This window comes from Notolabrus celidotus, chromosome 2 (assembly GCF_009762535.1).
Source record: "Notolabrus celidotus isolate fNotCel1 chromosome 2, fNotCel1.pri, whole genome shotgun sequence".
Taxonomy (NCBI): Eukaryota; Metazoa; Chordata; class Actinopteri; order Labriformes; family Labridae; genus Notolabrus; species Notolabrus celidotus.
Window position 1 is genome coordinate 31,062,732 of NC_048273.1, and position 21,629 is coordinate 31,084,360.

Here is a 21,629-nt window from a genome sequence, read left to right on the forward strand (position 1 = left end):
TTTGTTGTTTAGGTACCAGCATGCTGTGGCTAACCCTGGCCTCATCACCTTCACTGGACCATACCTGGATGTGGGTGGGGCAGGCTATGTAGTCACCATCAGCCACACCATCCATGCCTCCAGGTAGGAATTAGTAGTTTAATGTCATTCACTCTAATATCTCTACTTTACCACATCACAACAAACAGGAAAAAGTATCAGGCTGATGTGGTCTTACTCTGAAGTGAAACTATTTGTCTCTTGCTTACATTGATCATATGGGACCAGTAGCTTCTGGTGGCAAACATAAGCTAAAGCTAGTAAATATTAGATTAATTTGCTTTAAAAATCATAATGTGTAACTGACATTACTGAGTCAGACAATATGATTTGTCTCTGTTTCTCTGACTTTTCATTCTCTTAGTATGCTAAATTTACTCATTCAGGCTCCTATTATCCATGGGGTCAATTGGACCCCATTTAATGTTTAATGTCTCTAAATTAATGAGTAACATCAATTTTTTGGCTTCATATTTCATGACTTTTCCTAATTTAATGGGGACAACTGGGAAAACATAAAATTAAAATGTTGATATGTTTTAATTAAAAAAAAAAAAAAAAATGTACGCATCAGTGTTCCTTGGGGAACCCCAGGCTGTTTTAGCTGTATATAACATAAGAAATATCAACATCTTACACACATTTCTTTTGGTTGTTTTGGTTGATATTGAGGTCACTATAACCAAGGACACTTCCGCATGTGACTGCAGGAGCTGGGATCGAACCGCCAACCTTTAGATTGAGATATAATAGTACCTGACACATAAACCAGGGTAACAATCACAGGGTTCCCATGCGTCCTGGAAAACCTGGAAAACCTGGAAAACAGTTGACCAGTTTTCCAGTACTGGAAAACACCTGGAAAATCGGAGAAAAAGTCAAATGTCCTGGAAAATCACATATAGTCCTGGAAAATGATTCCAACATGGCTGCGTGCGACCTGACCCGATTAACAAAACACATCCCCATTCATTGAAAGTTGAGTGCACACTGTGCTGGAAAAGACAGCGACACTGCGCAACTTTTTTCACATCTTTTCTCCTTCACTTCATAATCATCCATTCACAGAAAACGGGGGTGTATGTACAATTTATATCGACCACTTAGCAGGATGAATATCTGGAAATGTCCTGGAAAATGATCTCTGGAAAAGAGTGGGAACCCTGGATCAGTTTCTGGAGGTGTAAACTGATGGGGTCAAACTAACCCCAAGGATAAAACATGTTAGTAAATTTGAGGGTAACAGGAGGGTTAAGAAAAGTGAAACATTTAGTAAACAAATTTCCTGAATGTGGTCAGTTCTGCTTCAACTGTGTAAAGTGTTGTAAGGTTTACAAGTTTTAACAAAATGTGTTCTATTATCCTGTAAGTGAGTTTCAATCAACTTTCTAAACAGCCGATGACAAAGTTAGCAACTAGCTAATGAACACACTTTGCTAGCTAACAACAAGCCACTACAGGCTGAGATATTTCTCTCTGGAAGTAATGGATACAAATTACAGAGAAAGAATACATGATCTACATCTTCTTGGTGGCCTGAAACATCACTCTCAATAACTAACTTTACTCAGCATTAGCTGTTATGTCAACATGTTAGCTTAAAGGCCATGAGTCATTGTTTCAGAAACTTATTTCCACTCTTCACAGGTGACCAAAATAACTGTTTCTGCAGCTTCAAATGATACTTGTGAATCATCCACCATCTCTCTTTGAGCTCTCAGCATTAGATTTTGCTCTTCAACAGGTTAGCTTTTACTGCGAGCAAAGAATCATTTAGCAGAACACTCAGTCTCTGAGGACAGGAAATAATTTGAGGCAGACCACTGACCGTTTTTGCTTCAGGCCTGTTTCCTGAGTGACAGAGTATCCCTCATTTAAATGGTCTACTTTGTGTTATCTTTAAGTATCAGCTCCTCTAAACTGCCCTCAAGCAGAACACTGTATTTCAACCCACCTAACTCTTGAGCATGGTGTGATAAAGTTAGGAGTTGCACCTGTGCTTCAGCACGTTTTTTTGGCACAATGTTTGGACAAATTCTCGTTGAGCCTGAGCTGTTGCTGAGATAAAAGTGTTTATGTTTTTAGTTCTGTTAGGTTAAAATGCAACACCATAGCCACAAAACCACTGGCTGTAGTACAATAGGAGCTGTTTTCGTTGGTCCCTGCAAGTGCACGCTATAAACATAAACAGTGTGTGTCTGATAAGAGAGGATTAGTGTGTTGATGCCTGGCTCAGTGAGCATGCTCTAACTTTACACTGTCTGAAGTGTGTATAAACACTGGTTAAAAGAGAGTTGGATATGTGTGAGAGTGTGTGCATTTGTGTGTGTATAAGGGGATTTTCTGGCTGCTACGTGTAAACATTTATTTCATCTTAAAGGTGTATAGGTCCAGTCTTCTTGCCACTTCTGTTCCTCTGTCGGCATAAAGTCAAACACAATGAAAGCTTAAGAATGATCTGTTAATCATATTACTTTTCCTCCTTTTTTAATCCTTTGTTTTTCTTCTCTCTCTTCAGCTCTCAGATGGCTCCTGGCTATGCAGTTGCAGTGATGGGGATAGACTTCACCCTACGCTACTTCTATAAAGTCCTTCTGGACCTGCTGCCCATCTGCAACCAGGATAAAGGCAACAAGATCAGGTGAGATTTGGATGATCAGCTGACTTTTCTTCTTCTGTCTTTCTCATTTCTTCATAAATAAATTCATTGTTTTGTCTCTTTATTTCTTCTTTATTTTTAACCCTGCATTATTTTAAGAGAGCTAGATATAGAATTAAACTTGCAAAGAGATGAAGGGGAAAAAAAGAAAGCAGGAAGAGATAAGCTGATTATCATGGCATTCCTGCTGGAGATGTGACATTGCCTTTGCCTCAGTTCTACATACTTTCTGGCTTTTATGTCTCCCTTTTAAACCCCCACCACCCCACCACAACCATATTTCCCTCTTTCTCTGCTTCCCTCATGCTCTCTCTGTTGGTGTTCAGGAGCCATATAAAACAGGATTAGCCCAAAGGGGGTGTGAAGCTAAGAGGAGCTGTATTTGGCACAATGTTTAGGGAGTGGAGGGAAGCAGAATGGTTCAGTTCTTTGCAGGTTGGAGTTTTAAAAAAGCAGCAGGGAAAGGAGAGGGATGTAAAATATAATAGTTGTTCATAACTGTTTATTTAAACCTAATGCACAAATACTCCTTTAATAGGTTTTGACCAATTATCTGCAAACACTCAGAGAGTTAACATGCAGTGTATTTTTATGTGTGTGCATTTCAGATGCTTCATAATGGAGGACAGAGGGTACCTGGTTGCTCACCCCACACTCATTGACCCCAAAGGTCACGCCCCTGCAGAGCAACAGCACATCACACACAAGGTAAAGGACCAGAGACTTCTATTCAGACACATATCAGACAACTAACTTCCCTCCTTTCTCTTCTTCCACCTTCATTCTTTAATTTGTCTTTTGTCTCCCTGAATGTTTGACTGCAGGAGCCGCTGGTGGCAAACGACATCTTGAATCATCCCAACTTTGTCAAGAAAAACCTGTGCAACAGCTTCAGTGACCGCACCGTGCAGCGCTTCTACAAGTTCAACACCAGCATCATGGTTAGTCAGAAATAAGCACGAGATATCTCAGGAGCACAGATTCATACAGACGTACTCAGCATGAGACAGTCAAACAGACAAAAACACTCCTCGAGGCCTCTCTGGCACAGTGTGAGTGTGTGATGGTGTCACACTGCTGTCTTGTGGTGATTTAGGGTGTTGCAACCTTGAATTATTCTTTGAGCTATGAGTCCATTAAAGCTGCAGTGTCTAAGAGTTTGTTGGTAACACATTCAAAGTTCTTCCAATTTAATATATTTATAAGTACCTTTTGTTTCCAAAATTGTCAATCTTCCACATCCTAACAACTTAAAAGCATTCAGTAAATTGATTTAAAGTATGAACATGTAATTTTATTTCTATGTTGTGTTTTTGTTTTTTTAGGGGGACCTTACCAACCTGGTCCATGGCAGCCATTGCTCTAAGTATCGTCTGACCCGAATCCCCGGCACCAACGCATTCGCTGGTATTGTGAACGAGACGTGTGACTCTCTGGCATTCTGCGCCTGCAGCACTGTGGACCGGCTCTGTCTCAACTGCCACAGGTACCTTTCTTCTCCTTTACCCACAACTCTCGTGAAGGAGTCAGAATTTACTCATCAGGCTTTGAGGGGCGCAAACATTAAGATGATCCTGATATAAATTAGGATGTTTTGCATGTTGGTTTGAAGATGTCACAGGAAGAACCTTGTGTTTATAGCAATGATCAACATAAAAAGAAGCTCAGGGAGTGAAACTTGCCAGATATGCATGTGTTAAAATATTAGAGGAGAAAACACTTACAATGAGCTTTTAGTGGATAATTTTAGTGAGTTATAATGAGATCTTTGGTTACTGAATATTCCTACTGTTTTTACTCAGAATGGAGCAGAATGAATGTGAGTGTCCGTGTGAGTGCCCCCTGGAGGTCAACGAGTGTACTGGTAACCTCACCAATGCTGAAAACAGGTCAGTGCTGAAAACATCTCTGAGCCACAAACCCGAAACAATTTATTCTTCTCAGTTATCTTCACAAATTCCTCAGTGGCTTTCAGATTCCTTAAATAAAGTAAGAGGAATGGAGAACTATGACTCTGCTTGGTGAAATTGACAGAGGTTAGCTTTACTGAAGGGTGGGATTGTATAGATCCCGAAATAACTTTACTTCTACTATGTAAATGTTAGTTTACATTTTAAAACCACTTATTAAATCCTGATTTACTGACGTTGTCTTTTGCTTGTTGTGTCTCCATTCTTGCATTTGTAAATGTACCTGCTGCGTGTGTTGTTGTCAGTTTGTTCTGTTTTGTGTAACTTTTGCTCTTTCCTTAAAGGTACATTATGTAGTGTTGAAAGGTACACTGTGTAGTATTTAAATTGTACACACTGCACCTTTTTAATACTACACACTGCACCTTGCAATACCACACACTGCACCTTTAAATACTACACACTGTACCTTTAAATACTACACACTGCACCTTGCAATACCACACACTGCACCTTTAAATACACACTGCACCTTTAAATACCACACACTGCATCTTTAAATACTTTACCATATACCTTTAATTACTACACACTGTACCTTTAAATACTACACACTGAGCCTTTCAGTACTACACACTGCACCTTTAAATACTACACACTGTACCTTTAAATACTACACACTGCACCTTTCAATACTACACACTGAGCCTTTCAGTACTACACACTGCACCTTTAAATACTACACACTGCACCTTTCAATACTTTACACTGTACCTTTAATTACTACACACTGTACCTTTAAATACTACACACTGTACCTTGAAGAAGACTGTTAGGGCATGAACCATATAAAGGAGCATTAAATTAACATTTACACCCTGTTGCAGAGTTTTAGGGATTACCTTTTATTCCAGTTTTTCTCTGCAGTGCCTCTCATGCATTGTCACAATTAGCACTTGTAAATCAGTGCCAGATTAATGCCAAATTCATCTCTGTAGTTATTGCGATATTTTCCCTTGCAAATGCTAACTGTTATTATCATTCCAACTGCGTACACAGATGTGCTCCTGCAAACACTTTGGGTGCTGTGTAAATGTTTGTAAGAATTTCCTCACTTTTCTTTCCTCCCCTTTCTTGTTGACTCTTCCTTTCATCCTCCGTCAGCTGCCTTTGACACTGCATCAATCTTTAAAATGCCAATTCCCCCTTTGTTTCAGACAGACATGCAATTATCATTCTCCACCATCAGAAGTTCCTCTTTGTAATTTGTCAAGCAGCGATGCTGTTTGAGCTTTTGGAGCTGCTTTGCATAAATTGACACGCTGAAGATATTACTTTGGGGGCTCCTGCTTTGATTTCTTTTCATGTCAGGTTTACTGTATTTGAGATTTAGCCAGGCTTCACTCTAGGATTTGGATGGATGCTTGAAAACTTAGTGTTTTTATGTTGATGTTATCTTTCTGTGTTTTCATCCTGTGTGTTTTACAACCTTGCGTGTGACCTGTGCAGGAACCCGAGTTGTGAGGTGCACCAGGAGCCAGTCAGTCTGAATGTGATTGATCCCAGTCTTCACGACACCCTGCCACAGTGTATCAACACACGCTGCAGCCAGAGATACACCAGCAGGTATGCATGCTTTAGTGCACAAAGAACACTACACTACAACAGGAATGATAAAGAAACTACTGTATGTATAAAAAGAAGAAGAGGAAAAGAAGAATACGTTTTATTAATAATGCACTTTAAGTTTAGAGCAAATCTCAAAGTGCTACAAGACACATCATTAAAACAGCAAAATAAAAACAGGGTTAAAAACAGACAATAAAAACAAATATAAAGATTGAGAATTGCAAACAGCCCAATTTTAAAAACAGTGCAGTAAAGAAATAACAGCAGAACTAAATACAAACAGATATACAGAGCCATATACCATCAGACACATACAACATGAATTTACCAAGATGAAAAGGTTGAATTAGCAACAGAATGGTACACTAAGAGGATGTGATTTGCACATATCAAGAGCACAGTGCCCCCTGGTGGTAATCAAACTGAAGTGTGAACAGTGTCTCTTTTTTAAGTGAGATTTCAATAAGAGATTCAAGCACAAGTTATACCTATTTTCTTTTTCCATATCCATATTTGTGTTCATGTTCACTAAATAATTTTGCAAAGACAAGAATGAAACCTTTTAGTTTTAATGATATTTAGTAGTAAAACAAATCAATAAACACTCCCAGTTCTCCTCAGTGTGTGCTCATTGTGTTTCGCCCTGTTTCAGTGACTGTTTTGGCGTGCTGGACTGTGAGTGGTGCATGGTGGACAGTGATGGTAAGACTCACCTGGACAAGCCTTACTGTGCCCTGCAAAAGGAGTGTTTTGGGGGCATCGTCGGCGCCAAAAGTCCCTATGCTGACGGCCTGGGACTCATGGGTGAGTAAACGTGGAGAATTATCTCCAATTATCTGTTTTCACTCCAATAAAAAGCAATACCAGATCCTTAATTCTAGAAATGTTTATTCATAAGTGTTATTATTTCTCCAGTTAAGAAAGCAGTTTATTCTTGGTCTGGTTCCTCTGTTACTGAATGTAATGTAGCACGTATGTGCTGAAAGTGCCAGGCTGCAGGGGAGAAGAAGATGAAGATTAAATTGTGTTTAGGCTCTTTGAGACTGCAGGAGTATTACTTTGATAGGTCAAGGATAACCACAACGTCAGACAGGCTTGAACTCTTCTGTTATTGTGTCTTTTTCTTTGATCAGTATTTCCAAGGGAGAATTGGCTTCCTTCCTGCAGCTGAATGATTTTCATTTGGCACTCAACACCGATGAAAGCAGTGTTGAGAATATCTTGGTTTTACAGCATGATTTAGGATCTGAGCCCAAGCTGTTTCTTATTTGCTTGTTCTCACTTATTGAGCTGCTTTCTACTTTAAACTGCAGACTATAATTTCCTTGTTTTCTTCTCTCCCATCTTTCCCCACAGACGAGGAGGTGGCGTCTCTGAACATGATCAAAAGCGCACCTGTGGGCCCGGTGGCTGGAGGCATTATGGGATGTATCATGGTGCTGGTGCTGGCTGTGTATGCGTACAGACATCAGATCCACAGGCGCTCACACCAGCACATGTCACCGCTGGCAGCACAGGGTAAGACTGATGAAGACGCAGTTATCAAACACACACATTTACAGAGTTCAGGGGAAAAGATGGAGGTGTGTGAGTGGATATACAAACAAATGGAATTCTGACCTTGTTGATAATAACCAAGCATCACTGCACCATCAGGGGAGCTTGAACCAATCCCACAGCAAGATTTTCTACATTTGCTGTGGAGTTGTCAGTATCTCATGTGGCTCACAGTCCCCCAAAACCAAAAGAGCAACATCAGAAACAATTCTGGTACAGCAGCTGCTTGCATTAACCTTCACATTTCTCCATCACATACTGGCATTTCTGTAAATATCACAGTTTAAAAGCAGCCTGATTAACAAGCAAGTGCTGCCGGAGCTAAACAGCTGACATTAGCATCACGCCGCTGCAGCAACAGCAGCTGCTGCAGCAAGATTTGTGTAATTACTCGGCGCTATTGACAAAACTATCGCACTAGATTAGAACCCCATTAAAACTTTAGAGTCCAAGTCACTTTAAGTTTGATAGTTTGGTTAACAACTTGGGATAGATGGCAGAGTGTGGCTACATTAGCACAAGGCATTAGGTGGAGGAATTAGCTCATATATAGCTACTGTGCTTGGCTGTGTGTGTGTGTGTGTGTGTGTGTGTGTGTGTGTGTGTGTGTGTGTGTGTGTGTGTGTGTGTGTGTGTGTGTGTGTGTGTGTGTGTGTGTGTGTGTGTGTGTGTGTGTGTGTGTGTGTGTGTGTGTGTGTGTGTGTGTGTGTGTGTGGTATGATTGTGTACCAGGAAAATCTAGATGATTTTGCAGTTATGCAGAACTTAAAATCCTTCATTACAGCTTATATCCAATTACCACATGTGCACAGATTATTATGTAGAGCTATCACATCTCTTTAAAGCCAACTAGCTTTTGATAAGAAACACTGTTGACATGTGATTTCGACTCGTCATGCTTGCAAAACGTGCTATATTTTAATTGAATTGTGGCATGTGTCTCATCTTGGCATCTTCCCTGTCTCTACATCCAGAAATGTCAGTGAGGATGTCCAACCTGGACAACGAGCGAGATGAGAGGGATGAGGACAGCCATGAGGACAGAGGAATCAGTATGTACTCTGTTGTTATTTATTCAGAGTCCTCATTATCATCTTTTGAGGCAGCAGCTACTTTTCATGGAGTCCACAGAAAAGACAACAACAATAATTCAGTCAGGAACACTCTCATCATTGATTTAATCATTATTGCCAAGTAGAAATTCAGTTATGCATGACGCTATAAGCTTTAGCACTCCCCAGGTTAGCCTCAGGGAGTGCATTGCAAAATCCCCCACAAAGGGTAAAACAGACATTTAGACTAAAAAGGAGGAAGCAAAGTTTAACCAACTGCAGCAGTGTGTGCAGCAAAGGTGTTGTAGGGATTAGCGAGAGGGAAGAAGAGTTTAAATAAACCGCCTTATCATTAGAATGAGCTTTGATTGGTTGTGTGGATAGGAAACAATGATTCAAACTGCAGCCTGACAGCTGACAGCAGCTGAGGCGTATGACTTCCTTGTCCTGCAAGAACAAACGTGAAGCTTCATATATCACAAAATATTGGTTTCTGGAAATCGAAGGTAAAACAGGGAAAAAAAACTATAATAATAATACTTGTTATAAATGTAGTTATGATAATCCCATTTAAACAAAATTCAGTTGTTGCAGTAATACAGACTTAGTACAAGAATAATAGAGAAAAAAATGGAGAAAAATATAATAATCAAGTAAAAATAGAAATAGATAGATAAAATAAAAATACAATTTAAAAGTATATACAAATGTTAAATAACATGCACTGTTAGGCATTTAAGTTGCAGTATGCAATATAAATAAATAAATATATATGGGCATATAGATATGTCAATATACAGAGATAGTAATAAAAATAATAATGATTGTAGATTCCACTGAATGAAGCCTTAGTTTTGACGCACTCAAAAAACCCTTTCTTGAATTTCACCTCGAAAAATAACTCAAAAGGACCACTCGATAAAAGTTTATTGTGTTTACTCAAATCAAAAATAAAACAAATACAGGAAGGTGTCCATTTTCCATGTTTTTATCCACAAATCCTTAAGGGAACTAACAGAGAGTGAGAGAGGTCAAAAAACCCTGTGGCTTCACTCTCTCCTTGCCTAACTGCCACCTCATTAAATCAGAGAAATTATCTTCTACGGAGATCAACAAACCTTAACAACAGCATGCCTGATTCAGAAACCCTTCAAACACATGACATTCTATGTCACAAATCCAAATACCTTTTCAAATATTATGAGAAAATACTTACAGCACAATGAACTTTAACCTTTTACCATCTTTTTATAAATGTACATTTTTAAATTAATCCTTATAAATAAACTATCTATGTAAATTATGATCTTGCACATGAACTTAAATTATTACAACATCATGAATTGCATTTAGGCTCCTACATGATTATCATTACTAACATCAGGACAATGTGGAGGCAAAATATAGAATGAGCTAAAACAAACTATTGCATTTATTTCAGTCAACATTAATAAACTCATCTAAACATCATTATATCATCCTCATTATGTTTATGTATTCAGTTAAACAAAACAGCACAGTTTGGTGTCCTTTGACACACTTGGACAGAGTGTGATCTGTAACACATGTCACAGAATAATTAGATGTAGGGTTTCACTAAAGTCGACCTGTGTTTTCTTCATCCTCAGTCAGCAACACTCGATTCATCGCTGCGGTGATCGAGCGGCACACTCACACTCCTGAACGCAGGCGGAGGTACTGGGGACGATCTGGGACGGAGAGTGACCACGGTAAGAAAAAGAGAAGATGCATCATAACAGTACACATAGATCTATAAGAGGTGATATGATCATCTAAAAGAAGCAGAGATATGACTGCACTCAAAACCACAAACTGTGCGCACTGCATTATGTCATACAGTACATCAGCTTCGAGGGAAACAGGAACTGAGTGGGTTGTGTTTCTGAAATGTCAGTGATTCTGCTTCAAAGGAAACTATTCGTAGAAATCCTGCGGTTGTGTATCAACCTTTCTCACCTGAACCACTGTGATGAAAATACACGCTGGTCAAGCTGGAGTCATCACAGTTGGTAGAGAAGTCGTTTTTAAGACACAGCTCTGCAGAAAGAAACAGCAGCAAGAACTCCGTCCTTATGAAAGAAAGTCCTCTAATGATGAGTAATAGTTGTTAAGTGCTGACCATCTCAAACACTATCATGATTAGATGTCTGTGGAATTTATTTCTGCATCTGACTGATATTTGCATCCACGTCATGTTTTTATTACATAACAGTCTAAAATAATCTGCTTCCTGTATGATGAATCATCCATCAGTTACAAAACTGTCCCATTCTGCACTGTCTGAATGTCAGTTTTAAACACTAAAGTTGCACCAACGTTTTCTTATAAAGCAAACTACGTACTGAAATTTAACCAGAGAGGGTCGCAGGTTGACTCATCTCACACATTCAGGGACATCTGGGCACAAAGCTGCAGCTACACTAAGAAGAACCGTTAAGGGAGCATTGTGGATTTGACCAGCTGAGGAGGAGACCCTGGAACGTGTTGAGGAGGTTTTACTGTATCCAAACACACCCAGAGAGGTACACTGTGAAGCACGCGACACAACCAGACTGGCTCCACAAAGCCTGCAGATCAAGTGAGATGCAACAGGTTTTAACTCAGGCTTGCTGCTTCGGACTCTGTGGGTGCTTCTTTCACTCAAAAACAACCAATCCATGTTACCTATCAGCCTGTTTTTTGATAAGCAGCGCCTCTTTTGGAAGAGAGGCAGCTTTGTGAAACTGAAAACTGTGACGTTAGACTCAACAGACTCGGCTTATTCTCAGATCTCGCTTTGTAGTAAACCCTTTGGACCTCTGAGAGAAGTTCAAAGTTCTTAAAAGAAGTCAGGGTTCCCATGCATCCTGGAAAACCTGCAAAGCAGGCTGAGAGCTCAATTACCATACTGTAGCTAGTAGGAGCGCAAAATCCCGATAGTGAAAACAAACGGAACAAAAAGAATAACACAGCTACACAGAAACTCCACGTTGTAGACATCGCTGATCATAATAGACATCGCCATGCAGGAAGACAGTTTAAACGTTTTTAAATCTCTGAGAGATCTTCAAATACAGAGTGAGTCTTTACACCGGTGCAATTTTTTTTAGAGTTTACGGTAACATAAAAAACCAAATGTGACATTTGCTTTGTTTTATATCGACCACTTAGCAGGATGAACATTATGATTAAGCAGGTATATTTTGAGTTTGAGTTGAGTTCAGAAACATTTGTGGCCATTTTTGTCATTCAGTTCTATTAAGGTAATTTATGCACTGATCCTCTGATCATTATTATTATTATTTATTTATTTCAGTAAGGCAGCTTCCTGATTCCTTTGCTGGCTCTTTGTTTTTTTCCTTAGCTCATTTTATATTTTTTGAGAAAAGAGAAAGCTAAGATGTTGCCCATCATTGTTACTTGGTGCACTAATAAAGTGAAGTGCTGTACATCTGTGGTTGCATTATTCTACAATAAATTTGCCATAATTTTTAGGCATGTAAGAGATGATTTCATTGATAGCCATAGACTACACGTCTTTCAATGTGGGGGAGAGGAACATATTAGAATATTTAGGAACTAAATTAAGAACTTAATTTGGACTGTCATACCAGCTTAAACCTCACTGAAAATGTCCTGGAAAATGATCTCTGGGAAAGAGTGGGAACCCTGAGAAGTGTTTGTTAACTTGCCTAACCTTTAACTGCAGACAGAAGAGACAGAACATCAAATGAAGGTTTCCTTTCTCCTGAATCAGGATCTTTTTATAACACATATTTTGAAACAAAAACCTTATCAGTGTTTAAAGTAAGGACGTCGTCACAATTTAAATTTAGGGCTTGCTCAATGAGAAATGCTCAGTTATCTCTGTGTTCTTTGGCCGTGCTTCAGCTCCTGGCTCATTCTATTCATTATATCACAGCTCAGAACCTTGTTTTCTCTCAGCTCCAGCTCTGGGAGAGTTGCTCATGTTCACTGTAACTGATTGTACAACTTGTAAGTCTGACACTCGATAAGCGTGGACGGACAGTTTTCACCCACGCAGCCTCTTACCACCTACATATGGCATCACTCCACTTCCTGGCAATGAGAGTCTCCAATACTTGTTGCATAACTGATGATGACAGAGAGAACGCGGATGAAGAGGAGAGAGTGGGCTATAGTGAAACAAAGACAGGAGTGAGAGCTTGTCAGATGCATGATTTGTACAGTATCACTGATGAACTAGGGAGGATAAAGAGATGAAAGATAAAGCTACTGGGAAATGGGAACAAATGAAACAGAGTATACAAAAGAAGACTGCATCCTCTTTCAAAGGTTTGTAATTAGTCAAAGAGCGAGAATAACGCAGCGATTCAAAGGGGCTACTTAAAAGAGCAATCCCTGTAAATGAACAGAAAAGGCATAACGGGATGGGAAAGAATACAACTGAAAATGGAGGACAAGTGGAGGGACCTAGAGACTTTAAAAAAATGATGTAAGCGGGGAAATAAGAGTGAAATAAAAGGGCAGGAGAACAGGGACAAAGGAGAAGAGGAGTTAGAAATAATGGAGAGAGGGGGTGTGCGTCCATCAGGGAATAAAACTCATTCGTTACCGAGTTGATGCTTCAAAGTTGCTGCTCATTTCTGCTCGGTCAAAGGTGTCCTCCTCCCACAGTCCACTCACTCATACTGCTGAAGAGTGAGAAAACACACACACACAGACACACACAGACAGACAGACACACACACACACACACACACACACACACACACACACACAAAAAAAAACAACATTCAAAACAGTGAAGAATCAGAGCGTCACGTGTTGAGTGAGTGACGCAGGTTGAACTGTAGCTTACGAGCTTTTACTTTGACGTAGGCATGAGCTACCCAGTTCATAATGAAGACTGTTCATAATGCATACATACATGCAACAGCTTTAGTATACACATCATAGAGTTTACTTTTATATGTACAACTGCAATGTACAGTAAAATGAATATAAAAAAGGCCAGATATCATAATGTTTCCGTTCAGTTAGTCAGCAGGAAATTAAGCTAACTAGTCAAATACTCTTATTGTTGGTGCTAGCAAAGTTAAGCTAACATCAGCTTGTGAAGAAAAAAATATTTCTGCTAGTTAAATAAGTAAAATAATGTATTATTTCTGATAATTTCAGTTAGAATCACTAGGGGAATGATCAATTTCTTGCTAAGCGTTATGTGAAGTTTCATACAACATGACTGCATGCTAATTTAGAAGCAAATTTAGCTAGGTTAGCTTACTTTGTTACTGCTCTCTTGCCATGAAATGACCATAGTTTCCAATATTTTGATTATTTTGGACATTTATTCACACTGAATCCTGAAATAATTTAACAAATAAGGTAAACTTTATCAATTAATGATCTGTACCGTCTAAATGAAGCCTGTTTGGAATCTATACTACCAGTCAAAGGTTTGGAAACACCTTCTCATTCAAGGATTTGTATTTATTTTAATTATTTGAAACACTGTAGATTAATACCAAAGACATCAAAATTATGAAAGAACATATATGGAATTATTTAATTAACAAAAAAGTGTTAAACAAAGCAGAATATGTTTTAGATTTTAGATTCTGTAAAGTAACCCCCTTTTTCCTTCATGACAGCTTTGCACACTCTTGGTATTCTCACAGTCTGCTTCATGAAGTGGTCTCCTGGAATGGTTTCTAATTATCATGAGCCTTGTCAAGAGTTTGAACTTTAGCCTTAAATAGAATAGTAACATGCTAATTAGTGTATCGCAGATTACATTTTGCAGACTTTTAACCTTCATATCAGTCAAAAGAATATTATTTGTCTTGTCTCAGGATGTTCTCAAAGTGAATCTCAACGGTTTCATTATCTAACATGATTTGAGGAACGTGGCTTCCAAGTTCAGTGCCATGGTAGTTTAACCTCTTTCTCTTCACATTAAGAGGACTTTTGCGTCACTCACTTTGTGCAGCTTTAAATGGTCAGTAAATCCTAGTCAGCTGGACCCGCCGTAAACTTTGGCTTCAGCTTTGGGGAAAAGAGATAAACTCGGCTAAATGCTGCACCATTCGTGTCTGGAACTTCTTTTAAAGTCTCCATCCCTTCCTTTTCTGTAATCCCTCCCTTCCCCTCTGCCCATAGTTATGCTTGGTTCTGGATTTAGTGAGCATTCGTTTCAGGATCAGAATCAGAAATAATAAATTAATAACCTGGGGGAGAATTATTGTTTTGGGAAGGCAAACAGACAACACAGGGTTTTCTTGGTCATCTGAACTCCAAAGGATATTTTTACTGAGGGTTTCGATGTTTCACTGTTCAGGGTTTTTGATCAATAAATTTACCACACAAACAAACACATTTCTTTCTGTTTATATGGCATAAGACTCCAGCTGACACCCACATGTGTTCATGAGTCACTTGGTGAAGCATTCATGGATGTTTTTCATGCAAAATGGCTGATTTTCTTTTATAATGTAATTTCCAAGTGCATTCAGGTTTGCAGGGGTTCTTTGCTCAACTTTAATAGCAGATTGAGTTTCCATCATGCAGTATGTTAATGCTGTCACTTCATAACCTTAATAACAAAAAGAATAAAGAAGATGGGTTTATTTTCAGGTCAACTCCAGAGCTTTCTTTTTGAAGACAGACCATGTGTTTCAGATGGATTTCATGGCCCTGAAGATGATGAAACTCTTATTATGTGGAGGATTTTAATTCAAGCGAGAAATATAAGCAAACTCAATAAACCCTGAGTCTACAAGGATCTAATGAAGATTTGCAGATTTGATTAATAAACGCAATCATGAAAAACTTGGAGGTAAATTTGTCCCAGTATGAGTTTCAAATTGGTTTTTTTATCAGTGGGTTAATTTTACAATATTTTATAATAGTGTCTTCATGTTCAGTCTGTCATTCACTCTAAGACCCAGTAATTCCTTATTTTCTCAAAGGCAGTAGTACTGCCCTCCCACTGATCCACTTACCAATCTCTCCTAACCACCATGTTGGCTTCTGTCCCTGTGTCCTCGGGCTTAACGTATGTGCAAGATGAGGAGGAAAGAGGTCATAAATATGTATGTGGGTTTTTTGTCCAAATTGTGTGAGGAAGCTGAAAACAGGGAGCAAAAACGCCCAGTGGGGATATCTCATTGTCAAAGTGCCATCAGAGAGCTTGTTGTGCTTGTAGAGACATTGTGTGTCAACATGTATTTACAGGAAGGGTTCTGTGTTCAGTGTCTTTGACTTCAGGGCGTCATCTGATGACTGCTTTCTCTCCTGGTGTCGTCCCCTTTCTCTTAATGCGCTTTGACGCAGCTATGCTTGACAGTCGCACATGTACACAAACTGTTATGTCCTTTATAACATTTTACACGTGGCTCAGAATCCCAGTCATCAATCAATCAACCAATCAGAATGGTTCAAAAGCAACAAATCGTGTAGAATGTCTCATGTACCTTTTCATGTTTAGCAGGTCTGCTCTTTCATTCAAGTGTTTGAATTTAAATTGATTTTATTTAATAGAGATGATGTAATTATTATTATTATTTTCATCACACTTTACTTTAGAAGATATGAAACTTACAAACTTGCCTAAATATGGGCATGGCATGATTGACAGTTTGTCAATCGCAAAAATGAAAAAAGTGACAGTCAAAGTGGAAATATCCCAGTAACACCACCTCTGTATGTTTTTTTGTCCTCAGGCTACAGCACCATGAGTCCACAGGAGGACAGCGAGAATCCCCCCGGGAACAATGACCCACTCTCCGCCGGGGTCGACGTCGGCAACCACGATGACGACCTGGACCTCGACACGCCTCCTCAGACGGCAGCATTGCTCAGCCACAAGTTTCACCCTTACAGACACACGCATACACATCATCACCCTCTGCACACGCACACGCACCACCTGCAGGCTGCGGTCACCGTGCACAGTGTGGACGCAGAGTGCTGATGGAACTTATTGACTGAAGACTATTTTAAAAAAGACGTTTGGGAACAGACGATACTGTCAGGACGGGACAGACGGAGGGAGAGAGAGGAGCTACAGCGGGACTCGAACCCACAGCGCCACAGGGCTGCTGGGACCTCTGTCATGCATGGATAGTTAACTCGATATGGGTAGTAGCCTCATGGTCTCATCGTGCCAACATCTCCATCTTTAAGCCTTTTTTTCCACCTGGCTCAAAATCTGGCATGTGTACTCATTTTTTTTTATACACGCTGAAATTTACCAGACAAAGGCCAGTAGACAAAACCAAACGGGTTTCCAAATGGGAGCAATCTGAGACAACATTTGATCCCAATCATCGAGAACAGACACATTTGGACGCCATGTGGGGTGAGACACGTCTTCATTTTCACATGGAGGATGGGATCATCACAATGACATGAACACTTGGATGCTTCCAACCTTGTGGCAACAGAAGGGGAACAAGTATGTTTGTAAAAACATCTGGGATGGAGAGCAAGAAACTTGTGTTTTCTAACGGACTGGGATCTGATATGGGATTCTCTTGCAGCTTTACTGTCCTCGGTCTGCAGATGGACACTTCACTGTCCATCCTTTCTCTTACAGTTGCTGCTGGCCTTGAGCTGTTTAGTTTAGGAATACATTTTGACACTTTCATGAGTATCCGTGTGCGTCAAAGTACAAAACAAATCTTCAATAAGTCACATGATTATAAGAAGAAACAGTCTAAAGAGGAAAAGATTATTTTTCTACTATTTATTAAAGAGGTACATTTACAGGACAGATAGGACGCAGCTGACACAACGAGAGAGTAGTCATAATAAATGATGCAGAACTAACCACTTCCTTTCAGATATAGGACTCATGTATCCAGTTTGTGTTTCCCTGGAAATCTGTGACTGGTTGTGTTTATTTTAAACTTTGAAGAATAGAGGTTGTAGAACAGGATCAGATAGAAATGTTTAGTTTTTTCATCACATCGAGGGATTCTGGTGTTTAATCAGCAGCTTGTTTGATCTTTCCATTTTTATCTTTATTTTCAATTACAAGAAATATACTCCAAGGATTTCCTCTCCACTATGAGAAACATGTATTCTAGTGGACAGCGCTTTACCAAGCAGAAAGCAATCTAATATCTGAGTCAAAATCACATCTACTACATTCAAAAATTAAAAAGCAGGAACTTTCCGGTGAATGTCACATCATGGAGGCTACAGAGCTGCTCCTTTTGTCTTTTCTGGGGAGAAAACATGTAAAAAAAAAAAAAAAGCTGATACAGGGCTAATACTGTAAATCGAGGCTGCGTGCTGGATTTATGAAAAAGAAGAAACTCAACGAGGGAGAGATGCTGCTGTTGTCACACAGAGGTTACACCCATCCGTTGGCTCCTCTGTGCTTAACCACTCAAAATATCTTTTCTACAGAGCTCTGGTTTAACTGTAATGTGTGTGTGTGTGTGTGTGTGTGAGTGTGTTTGTGTTTGTGTGACAGAGAGAGTGATTGTCCACCTGGAACATTTTCATTGAATGCATAATTGTATGGTTTTTTTAGCATTAGAGAATTCTAGCTGAAATGACTTTGATTGAGAAATCCACTTATGTTTTCTGATGAAGAGACCCCATCTTTGCTTTACAAATCCCATCGGCGTGGCATCCGTCTGTTTCCAGATGCCTTAAATGTCTGTAGTTTCTCAGAGACTCATTATGAAGTGTAAATACAGAATCACAAATAGCTATTAATGTCCTGTACACTCCATATTTTTTTAAGTTTAAGGACACGATGTAAGCCTCAGATGATGCTCAGATACCCTGAGTTTGATTTTTTGAAATGTCTGTTCATGGTGTCTGACTGTATTTTTGATGCCTTGGATGTTCTTTTAGAGTTATTTTTTTTTAGGTCCATATTGGATGGAAGTCAGTACTTTGAATAATGATTACACACTTGTATGTTTGAGAGACTTCGAGCTTTTAAAAGTTTTATCATGTGTCCTCCGAATGTTAAACAAAGTTTGTCTTATCCATGAACTAAGGAGAGAAACGGTACAACATCTTTTCACTGAGTAACGACCAAAACAACAGCAGTGTGGAAGATTCAAGATCTGTCTTTGGTCCTGTTGCTTCTTTAGACTGCTAACAACACTCATTAACACAGTTTCATTATATATGTGACGTAAGTGGAGGATTTACATTTACACACCAGAAGCGTGTCAAACTTTGAGGACGACTTCTCTACAGATGTGAAATTGTTAAAATATTCCACTTATAACAGTGATAGTTACACCCACAGATCATTTCCTGTTTTATATCTGACCATAGATAATCGACAGCTGCATTAATTCATAAATACGGAAGCTCTAGGAGAGCAGTCACTCTGTTTACCGTGATAATGAGTCATTTTCAGTTATTTTGATCATATCTCGTATTCCAGAGTTTCAAAGCAAAACAAACAGAAACAGGCTTCAGCAAAGCTCGTCATGGCCTGACCTTTTCTAGTGACCAGTCTATTATCTTCTAGATCACCAGAAACTGATCTCGTTATCTTGACAAAACAAGCTTTCTTATCTTGAAGATAACGAGAAATGAATCCTTATCATGGAGATCTCGAGAAAGAAACTGAACTAAACTCTTTAATACGGAAAGAGAGAGTAAATATGAAAGGTATCTGCGTGTCTGATTTGGGCTTCCGTATGTAGCTACCTACCAAAACTCAAAGTATCCAGTTATTTCAATTTCCGCTTCACATATCCTCAGTTCAGTCACATTAAAGCAGTCTTGTACAATTTCAGGGCAATCTGTAGCTTAAATGCAGTCCTGCGAGTGTATTTCCACTTGAGTGAGTGAGTGAGTGAGTGAGTGAGTGGGTGAGTGAGTGGGTGAGTGGATGAGTGTGTGTGTGCGTGCGTGCGTGCGTGTATGTATGTATGTTGGGGGAAACTTTATTCTCCAAGTTGAGTTTTACATTGAAATCTTATTTTTCTGGAGAACTTTTAAACAGTATTTACCAGCTGTTCTAAACAAGTATATATGTGTGTATACAGAACACTCTGAATTGCATTAATTAATGTACTGAAGGAACGTGTGTACATCGACCCCCTCCTCCTGTATCATATAAAGTTATCAAATGAGATTTATTGCAATGTGAATGTGATAAAGTACATTTTACACTTATACTGTCTGCTTATGTTTTTGCAGGTAGATGGTCACACAGGCGTTAAACTCAGTAATGTGTAGTTTCACTGTTCAATGGGGATTAAATGTAAAAGTAAGCTGTCACCTCTGTAATATCTGCAGGTGTTTACCATTAGCGATAGCTTTCAAAAGGTTTAAAACACTCAGTTAAACCTCTGTGTTTCTCTGTTATGATACACCTGAACAAACAGCTGTGAAATTCTTCATTCATGTAAATCTGCTCTAAAGACTATGGAGCAGTTTACTTGCATTGCTGTGTCAAAACTCGAGGCACAAGAGCTCCTAAACCATAGAGCGCCTTCTGGCCTCTCAATGAATGTAATATTTCTATATTTCCCTTTTCTTTCACCTGTGAAAGTAATATTTAAGTTTAATCTTTTTTGGTTTTTATAGCCTAATCTAGACGTTGGGGTTGCATTTGTTCACTAGCTAATATTTGCTAGTTGTCCTGACTTGCTGTCTGCTGCTTGTTACTAAGATAAGATAAGACTCTATTGATCCAGGGGGAAATTCGGTGCTTCAGCAACACAGACATCATAGCAAGAGTAGTACAAGAATAATAGACCACAAATAGAGGAACATTTAAATAAAGTAAAAATAAAAATAGATCAATAAAATAAGCATAAAAATGTAATGGTATATACAAATGTGACACATGGTGTAAATAGTTATAATTAGTTGTAATTACAGGCAGTAAGCAAATTTTATTCAATAGGTTCACATGATGTGGTTATGACGTATACTGTATGTTCAAAATAAATAAACAGTACATAGAATATATAGGTATGTAGATGTGTCTGTATCCAGAGATAGAGAATAGTAAAAAGTACTATATAACAGTAACATGTATTAATAGTTACAATAAATAATAATATATCATATAATAAAGTATAATAATATGATATGATATACATATTACAAATTACAAGTACAGTGGTTAGTTTACATCTAGTGTGTCTTGTTCTAGTTTTTTGATAAAAGCTGTTGCTAGCTCTCGGTGGAAGTATGCTCTGGGAGCAAAAACTGAACTGAATAACCTGAAACAAAATGGTCTTAAAACATAAGAGCATCTCTGTAGATGTAGCAGATTACAATAATTTATAAAGTAAAAATGAAAACCTTAAATCAGGTAAGGAGATCACAGACTGCTCTATAAGTTCAATAAGAAATAAAGAAAAAACATAACATGTTGTGATTTTCACAACATGTCATTACTGCAGTTTAATGTTACCGTTGGAGGTCATGAACAGGTCACCCAAATTCAGCCTCACACAGTAAGCCAGAGAGATTATCCAGCAGGGATTTTGTGCATGTATTGTGTCAATAGCCCAGCCCAGTATTCACGTGTACTGACAGCACAGTAATACTGTCTGATGCCTCTCTAGCCTGTATTATTGTTTCTGGTTCAGGCAGGGACATTTAGGACACTTACACTCCAAAACACTGCTCTTCAGAGGCTTTTTGGCCTTGTTTGGAGAGCAGTACTTTTAATGACACGGCTGAAATCTCAAAGTGGGATGAAGTCTGACCCAGTAGCTTGGGGGACAATTTTTTTCAAACGCTAAGATCCACAAATGCCAGCATACTTCACCCAGTTAAAAGTGTGCTTGATTATTAAAA

At 38.9% G+C, this 21,629-nt stretch overlaps 1 protein-coding gene across 1 annotated transcript in view; it reads left to right on the forward strand.

The window, feature by feature from the left end:
- cachd1 (cache domain containing 1) overlaps positions 1-19,988 on the forward strand; it is a 102,988-nt gene extending 83,000 nt beyond the window's left edge. Inside the window, exons 16-27 of the mRNA XM_034709455.1 lie at positions 13-123; positions 2,558-2,680; positions 3,307-3,406; positions 3,523-3,639; positions 4,024-4,184; positions 4,501-4,587; positions 6,118-6,234; positions 6,890-7,041; positions 7,594-7,755; positions 8,769-8,846; positions 10,475-10,576; positions 16,553-19,988. Of these exons, the coding sequence (XP_034565346.1) occupies positions 13-123; positions 2,558-2,680; positions 3,307-3,406; positions 3,523-3,639; positions 4,024-4,184; positions 4,501-4,587; positions 6,118-6,234; positions 6,890-7,041; positions 7,594-7,755; positions 8,769-8,846; positions 10,475-10,576; positions 16,553-16,803 (1,561 nt within the window). The 3' untranslated portion in view covers positions 16,804-19,988. The remainder of the gene's footprint in view (positions 1-12; positions 124-2,557; positions 2,681-3,306; positions 3,407-3,522; positions 3,640-4,023; positions 4,185-4,500; positions 4,588-6,117; positions 6,235-6,889; positions 7,042-7,593; positions 7,756-8,768; positions 8,847-10,474; positions 10,577-16,552) is intronic.
- The last annotated feature ends 1,641 nt before the right edge of the window (positions 19,989-21,629 follow it).